This window comes from Pteropus vampyrus, unplaced genomic scaffold (assembly GCF_000151845.1).
Source record: "Pteropus vampyrus isolate Shadow unplaced genomic scaffold, Pvam_2.0 Scaffold470, whole genome shotgun sequence".
Lineage (NCBI taxonomy): Eukaryota > Metazoa > Chordata > Mammalia > Chiroptera > Pteropodidae > Pteropus > Pteropus vampyrus.
Genome location: NW_011889251.1, coordinates 1,033,257 through 1,042,104, shown reverse-complemented (window position 1 = coordinate 1,042,104; position 8,848 = coordinate 1,033,257). Strand labels below are relative to the sequence as shown.

At 46.4% G+C, this 8,848-nt stretch overlaps 1 protein-coding gene and 1 long non-coding RNA gene across 2 annotated transcripts in view; one reads left to right on the top strand and one right to left on the bottom strand.

Annotated features, from left to right (window-relative positions):
* Positions 1 to 2,194, top strand: part of PFDN1 (prefoldin subunit 1) — a 78,190-nt gene extending 75,996 nt beyond the window's left edge. The window contains exon 4 of the mRNA XM_023524515.1: positions 1,997 to 2,194. Coding sequence (XP_023380283.1) covers positions 1,997 to 2,008 — 12 coding nt within the window. The 3' untranslated portion in view covers positions 2,009 to 2,194. The remainder of the gene's footprint in view (positions 1 to 1,996) is intronic.
* The window catches only part of LOC105306963, a 55,065-nt gene that overhangs the window by 18,827 nt on the left and 27,390 nt on the right, over positions 1 to 8,848 (bottom strand). The window lies entirely within an intron of this gene.

Below are 8,848 nucleotides of genomic sequence, written 5' to 3'. Positions count from 1 at the left end.
GCCGGAGCAGTAGAGTCAAGAGCCAGCCCTGAGAGGAGCAGAAGAAAGAAGTAGCAGAGCATGTCCTCCCCGCTCCTCCCCACCATGCTGGGTAGTGCCCACCACCCGGGGGCTCTGGACATCTCCTCCAAAAGGCCTTCCTGACCGAGCCCAGCCCATCAAGATTTTTCTGACTCTAAACTGGTGCAACCACACTATCATCACAATCATTCAAAACAACCTTAGAAATATCAAGCAGTTCCTAAGGAGAACACAGCACCAAGAGAGGTGGGCCCACGGGAAGTCCTCAGATGAAAAGGCTATATAGCAAGGTACATGTTGTAGAGCGCCCAGAACAGCTTGAGAGGAAGGACAGGCTTTCCCTTTGTATGCCAGCAAGGTTTTCATTCTTTCTTATGTCATTGGAACAGAACGAGAAAATAGGATTGTCTCAGGAATGGCTGGGTTGTGGTCAGGGTTTCTAAATGCCCTGACTAGACTCGGAGATCCTTGCGTGCAAGGCTCAGGTCTTCTCCACAAGCTGCCTCACAGGGCCTGAGACAGGGAGGGCAGCATGGGGTGGAAAGGAACTGGGAGCAGTGTCAGTCCATATGCAACACCAAAAGCCTTCCAGCTAGGGACAGGTGGCTACAATGGACAGGGACAGGTCCCCACCTCACTCACAAGGGCTACATGGCCCAAAGTCTAGGTCCTCACAATGTCACGAGCACTGGTGAATATTAGCGTCCTTCGCTCTGCAGAAGAGGTTTGAGTTGCCTCATTTGTGGGTTTGGAGAATTTCTAATAAGAAATTACACAGAGAATAACCATTTGCCCATCAAGATAAGAATTTTACAGCCAGCCATCTCCACTTCCTAACTGGCTTGGCAAATACAAAAGGACATCGGCCTAAGGAAGTCTTGTCTAGAGGTAGAGAGACCCATGACAGGGCAGCTGAATCTACTGAAAGCCCATTATCCCCCTGCCGTGTACACCTCACCAATTAACAAGGGCCCTAGGACTGGTTCTAAGCTGGTTCAGGGGAAACCAGGCCTGGTGGCAGTTTCAAATGCCAAGATATTTCAGAAAAAGATTTTACTTTCTCTAGAAAAAAATTACATATAATTCTAATCATTCTAAGTGCTGTGTAAGAACTGGATGAAATGAAAACAGATTACAAGAACCAACAGACATGGAGGATAATACCATGTCCGCACAAATCTGCTGTGAATGGAAGTGGCCTCAACGGCCTCAGTTGTCAGTGGGCTCAGGGTTTCAGGTTCCAGTATGGAGCCAAGTCTGGGGACAAGGCCAAAAAATCAGCCCAACTGGGTCAGGAGGGGCAAAGTCAGCAAGAACCTGCACCCCTAGAGCAAGCCAGCTGTAATAAGGTGCATTGCCTAGTGCCATACCCACCACTGAGTGACAAGGGTGCCCCCACGATCACAACTAAGTGTAGTCACAGACAGGTAATATGTAGAACTGGAATTGTAACATGTTGTGAAAACCTATCAAATATCAAAATGAAGTATGATATTACAAGTGACCAGTTGTTGTTGGTTACGCTGGAATCTAAAATTAGATGGTGAGTAAAGCTGAATTTTGGTCTGCAAGTCTATCCCTCAGTTGTGTGATTCACCAGCAACTGACCTTCTAAGACACCTTGAAACTTTTAAAACTCTTACCCAAAAGAATTCAAAGCAAGGACTTGAACAGGTACTTGTACACCCATGTTCATAGCCACATGTTTGCAATAGCCAAAAGGTGAAAACAAACCAGTGTCCATCGATGGATAGATGGATAAACAAAACGTGGCCTATATACATGATGGAGATGAAAAGGAAATAAATTCCGACGCACGTGACAACATGGATGAACCTTAAGGATATTATGCTAAGGCAGACACAGGACAAACACTATGTGATTCTGTTAGATAGGGCCGGGGTCTCAATGTCTGGGTGGTTCTTACTAAATGTTATTCTTGCTTAATGTTAAAATGTAGCATAAAATTTTGCAGATGCAGCTATAAACAGGATGAGCTTCACAGGAACTCCACCTAGTATGTACAGCCAACTGCGAAGAAGAAATCAATGCATAATTAACCACATAGTGTATATAAGCAATGGCTACGCCTCCCTTAGTGGGGAAAGAGCTTTGGATGTAGATCCCCCATCTCCTTTACTTGCTGCAGGTAAATAAAACTACCTAATGGCAACCCCTGTCTCATTCTTGAATAAAACACCCCAAGCGGTTTGGTAACAATTACACTTACACGTGGTGCCTAGAAAAGTCAAATTCATAGACAAAAAGTAGAACAGTGGTCTCCAGGGGTTAGGGAGGGGGGTTATTGTTTAATGGGTATGGAGTTTTAATTTGAGAAGATGAAAAAAGTTTTGGAGACAGGTGGTAGTGATGGCTGCATAACAATGTGAATATACTTAACACCAATGAAATGTGTACTTAAAATGGTTAAAATTATAACTTTTGTGTTATAGATATTTTACCACACCCACAAAAACCCTACAATCTTTAATCCTCCGCTTTTTCTTAGGATTCCAGGGAACTCAACGCCCGAGGGACAAGAGACACCAGAGCTGAGCCTCATAGCAGGCAAAACTCTGTGTGCTGGTGGCTCAGGGACGCCCTGTGCCAGCAGCAGTTTCGGATCGCTTGGTCTGGTAGTGTGAATCAATCTGGTAACATGAATCAATCCTGCAGCCCCCTGGGGCCAGCCTGGACTCCAGCCAGCTAGAGGTGTGTTGTGGTCACCCAGGAAGTCCGCTTGACCTGCCTGCGTGCCCACCTGCCCTCCTGCCTTTAGACTCTTGCCGACCACTTCAACGATGTCTCACAAGCAGAGGCTGTGCTGAAGGAGAAAGATGCTGCTGTTGAACTTTGCTCAGTCTCCCTCTCACCCCACAGGCTCATTTCTGTTCCTGACACAGCATACCCTGCAGAGAAGTCCAGGAATAAAAGACATTGTCCCTGACTCAGGCAGCTCACACACCACTTGGAAAGGTGAGCCAATGACCTATCTGAGGAAGTGCACAGTGACACACCACACTGGGTGGGACCAATAATAAACACAACTAGATTCAAAATCAGGACAAATCCTTTCAATGAGCTAAGGAGAGAAGAATGTCAGTCTTATTACTGCCTTGTCCTGCTTTTCTTTCCCTTAAGTTCATACAAGAAAATTTAAAGAAACAATGGCTAGTGAGTGGCTTACCCAGAAATGGGCATCATTTGGGACTGGCCCTGGCTGCCACAGCCAGCTCCTCCAGCCATGGCTTCTCCTGACTGATAAAATTGTCATAGCCTGACTCCCCTTCCCTCGAGGAGGGGATGGTAGTGATGGTGATTAATACACAATCTGGTATTTTATACTCTGCTGAGCAGTAGGAAAGATGCTTAGAACCACTGACCAAATCAGGGAAACGAAGCAAAGAGAGAAAAGGCAAGAGTAGAACAGAAATAGACTCAGAAACCACAAACTCCCAATGTCATTGGCCTCTGAATATAAGGTAGAGACTGCCATGATTTTGGAAGGTAAATATAAATCAGGAAAACTATTATTTTCCTGGTTGTCAGGCACTGGGTTACGGAAAATAAATAAATAAATAAAAATGGAGAGGCTACTTTGAGGGCAGCTGGCTTTTGGAACGCGCCCAAATGGGCAGAGATCACCAAGGAGGTAGTTGCTGGGTCCCACCAGTTGGTGTCCAGGCACAGATGGACACGGGCTGCTCTGTTATCGGCAACGTTAGCCTGACTCACATTGAGTGCCGGCCTCAGGTGTCTCATTCAAATAGTACTCACTGCGTTTTTTAACAAGGCAAATACTGCCATATCATTTTTACTGAACACAAAGCGTTTTGTTATCTTAGACATACAGACCACAACTGGCTTTGACGCGTACCAAGTTCCTGTGTTACTGATTAACAGCTCTAGCAGATATATTTATGCAAAACACCCCAGGTTGTTCTCTTCCTCTACTGTCAGGCTTAATTTTGCGACAGTAAAAATAGTTGTTTTCATGTGAATGCACCTCAGTTTAGAGGCCTGGCATGGTGAGTTCTGAGGTTGGGGATGGGACAGGGTGACCACTCTCAGAGAACATGGTGAAGAGGTGATTTGAGGCAGACCTCACTTGCAAAGACTGTCCCCCACCCCAATCCTCTATTCCCCGTGGTTCGCTGCCCACCATTTCAGAGCAACGAAGGTCATCCTTACAGATTTGGAAAGACCTAAATGTTCTTTAGTGTGGGGGGCCTGGGCTCTGCCAAGTTACCCACAATCCTGCTGTTTTGTAACACTGCCACAACCAACATCCACCCAAAAGTCAATGACAGAGAGTCCTGAAAACCACCACCTCACCCATGGAGACATGCTGTTTGGCAAATGAGAGGCCAGAAACTTCCCAGTGGAGAACGGGAGACAGAGGGGTAGCCTGGCCTGTAGGACTGTGACAAGGACTCTGCCAGTCTGGGAGACAGGGCCAGAGTTTCGAGAAACAACTTCCTTCCATGGTCAACTCTACCAGTTCTAGTCAGCTTGTCATTGAAGCCAGATGGAAAAAAGTCTCCAACATCATAACCAACCAACCAACCACCTTTCCACTGAGACAGGAAGAGACAGACTAACCCTTTTCATGAAAACGCTAAGGTGGGTAACTAAGTGGGGTTATCTGTGGAGGCGGAGTGGGTACGCAAGGGGCCTCCAGTGTGTCAGGAATGACAGAAGGCATCTGATTGCTCCCCATCCACAGAGCAGGGTTCAGCTGCCCAATTTGATGGGCTTATTTATAGCACCAGTAGTTTGGAGAGCAGAAAGACCCTCAGCAAACTCTGGAAGCCCAGCACAGTCAAGCTAGGACACACTTTTGCAGCCCTGCTGTCAGTAGGCCTGGCACACAGGAGACATGGAATGAATGAACGGACCAATGAGTGAAGAAAGGAGTAAATGAATGAATGAATAATCTATCTTGCACCTTTTACCTTGGTTGGAAAAGCTGTTTCCAGCCTATCTTGTAAGCAGGCTGCAGATATGAGCTTAGTGGCAATGGCAAAGCATTACTAAGAAAAAAATACGAAGACCCTGTCAGCCTTCAGTTCTTAAAGGGAGTCATTTCCATTTGTCAGTTGAAATCCTTCAAGAGATCTCAGCTCATTGTGAGCCTTCCTGGAATGGCTGAGGGCAGTCTCTGATATCAGGACAACCACTTTATCCCTGAAGGGATAAATTTGACTAGGAGGAGATCTTACGAGAGTGGCAAGTGAGCAAAGGGAGCACAGGGTCCCAAGCCCAGCTGGGCCAGGGAGAGGGGGCCGCGCAGCCACAGAAGACGCCTTCTCCAGCTGGCCCTTTTGGGAGTCTCCTTCAGATCTGCGGGCCCAGGGCATCCCACCCACAGCCTTCAGGAGTTCGTGGTTACCATGGCTGCCCAAGGGTACTTGGACAGGGCATTTTGGGGAGGGTAGGAAGAGAAGAATATTGATTCTTCATAAACTACCCATGATATACATATTCCCAAAAGCAAACATTTATTTTTACCTATTAAGAACAACTCAAATATAACCTTGCATACTCTCCCTAAAATCTTCCAGGCTGTCAAGGTCTCCCAGACTATCACATGGACTCATTTCAAGGGTAAATGGAAAAGCTCAGAAGGAACTGAGACACTGCTTAAAAAAAAAAGTAATGGAGATTTTTTTCCCTAAGGAAAATACATCAGAATCTTGGTCTTTAAGCAGGAAAGGGTCTGATGCCTGGGATCCCAAGGAAAAAAGCTCTCCACGTCACCACACACACCCTGGGTACAACCCCTAGAAGAATGTTTGTGCGTGTGTGTGGTATGTGTGGAGGGTGGGAGCAGGGCTCTACTCCCTTCTCCAGCTTCAAAACTGCTAAGGTCTAACAGACAGAGGATGAATAAGGGCACCTCTAGGGAGTGTGCCACCTTTCGAATCAGGAACCCAGCCTGGACATGCAAGACATCTTTGACCAAATGAGGAAAAAGCCACTGAGCCCAGCGGTGGGAAAAGGAGGGAAGTGGTACTGGCCTATCACACCGAAAGGGTTGCAGCCCTGACAGCACACAGCAGCCGGCTTTCTGGCTGAGAGCTGACAGGCTTCCCATGAGAGACAGGAAAGTCAATACTCCCTGGAGAGGGAAGCCACTCCCTCAAGCAGCCAGAGCAAGTCTGGAATAGCAGAAGACCAGGGCAGGCCAAAAATACTGCCATGATCCACCTACTAGTCTGTCCCTATAGGCCTCTCAGCCCTCGTCAGCCTGTCAGCTCAGCTCAGTTCTCAGAGCAGGAGCTGGGTCCTCTCCACCCCTGAATCCTTGCCCCCTCCTGGTCCAGCTCCTGCAGACACAGGTTTGCTAGATCCAGGAGTTATGACTGCTATACCTGACATAGTCCAGTTAAGTAAATTGCAATTCCCTTAACGTCTCTGTGGCTTGGTTTCCTCACCTGAAAAATGGAAACAATAACAGCGCTGACCGCTTGGAATCGGTATGATTAGGATTAACTACTCCAAAGAGCTGCTAGCTCAGTGCCAGGCACAAAGTAAATGAACAATAAAGTCTAGCTATTACTGTTGCTGCCATTCTATAAACTAAATAAAGGGCTAAAGGGAAAAGCAATCTATTTTGAAGAGCTTTACACTGTACTGAGATTTTTTAAGAACAAGAATAATTTAGACTAGGGGGAAGAAAACCCCAGCATGAAGTCAGCAGCGTGAGACAGACATCTGAAATGGAGACCTCCATGAAAACTGATCACTGCTCCTGAATAAGGACTTGCAGATTCTATGGGGCCGGGATGCAGCTGAGGATTCCCAGACTTGATGAATTTAAAATGAAGAAGAAAACAAAAAACACCCAGCAACACTTTTATGTAGCATTATATTAGCTGTGAATATAACCCCTGAACAGAGATCAACATACTAGTTGAATTTCAAAAAGGGCTGCATCATAAAAAACTAAACACAGACCAAAAGATTTATATTAAAATGCTGACTACTATCTCTGGATAGCAAAATTATGAGTTTTACTTGCTTTCTATAAAGAAGATACTTCTGTAATTTAAAAAGTTATCTTAAATATGAGGCTCCATTTCTCTGCGAGAACCTGGGTGTAATAGGAGCTGTAGCCCAGGGTAGAGCAGAGCCACATTAAGTCAGAGTTTGGAGAAGGCACACCTCTGGCCCCCCGATCATACTGGATGTGGTCACCACGCCCTCATCCAGTGATACAGACGATGCCAATCCTTGCTATCTTCATTGCCAGCATTTGAGTTACAATCAATCTGTGTCGTGCAGGTCCGTTTTTGCATCTCAACTCTGGGGAGCCACAATATAAGCAGAATAAAGATTTTTTTCCCCCATGGTTAACCACGCTCACCACTGGGAGGCAGGCGCCAGGTACCTGTGGGCCCCATGCCACACTGCCTGAGCACAGGCCCTGGAGCGGCCCCTCCAGCACCGCTAATGCCTCATTATTGCATGTCCAAGGGAAAGATCCCTGCCACCCTAGGTGACCCCATACTCACAGGGAGGCCCAACACCATGGCTTTGGCTCTGATCCTAGAGACTGCCCTACTCTACCTAGCCTACCAGTACCTTCCAACCTCCCCAGATGCCTTTTACCCAAAGCAGTCTTCTTTTTCTTGCCCACCACACCAATTTCCTCATTGTTTATATCGACCTAACTTTGAAATGCTTCTGTGAGAGGTGAAGGAAATGTGTATTAGAGCAGAAAACCCAGGCTGTACCTGGGTAGAAGGAGGCTAAGGAGAATGTGAAGCAAACCAGTCTGGGAACAGGGTAAGACTGCCAACGCCTTCTGTGTCCCCAGGCCAGGCATGTCTGGCCAGCCCAGCCTGCTCCCAGTCAGCAGGCACTGGCCACAGGCTACTACTGGCCAGCTGAGTAAACTGGGGTCTGCAAACAGCACCTGCCTTTTCATACCCCATTACTCCTGAGTGCTGGGAAGGCCAAGGCTTTTAAAAAAGTGAAAGGGTGTTTTACCTAAAGTATTTGACCAACAGTGCATGCTGCTAATTTTGAAGTATTTTAAGGATATCCTTTAAAGGAATGCAAAAGAGCATAAAAGTTAAGAATGCAATTTGAAATCAGACAGACCTGGGTTCAATTCATGGCTCAGCAAGTTACTATTTAACTTTAGGCAAGTTAACTTCCTTGTTTGAACCTCAGTCTCATCTCTAAAACAAGAAACCACCAGGTTCGCTGTGTAGATTAAATAAGATAATGTACACAGAGCATGTGAATAAGATCTAATTAGAAATGGTAACAATTATTTAGTGCCTGGCACTAAATTACAGAAGGCATTTAACTGGCATTTAACAATTGCTGAATGAGTGAGTAGTGATTCCGAGAGAAAAAGGAAGACGAAGTTACAAAATATTTTTACTGATTCATGAGAGGACACATGGAAGCATGCTAGGCCCTGGGTCAGGCACCTGGGGGACAGTGGGCAGGACACTGTAGCTTCTCTAAGACTCTGGTTCCACATCTGTAGAATCTGGGATAATTCCACTTACCCTGAAGGACGATTGCAAGGATGGAAGCCAGGCCCAAAGAGCTCTCACACCAGCGTCAGGCGCCTCACTAGCTCAGTGAGTCGCTGAGTGGGCTTTGGGGCTGAACTGCTGGGTCTTAATCTCACCTCCGCCACTTCCTAGCTCTGTGACTAAAAACAGGTTAGCCTTTCTATGCTTCAGTTTCCTCATCTCTAGGATGAAGATAAGACAAGACCTGCCTCAGAGGGTGGTTCTTAGGACTAAATGAGTTAATACACAAAAAGTGCCTGACATTACAGTAACCACTGATAAGTATTAGC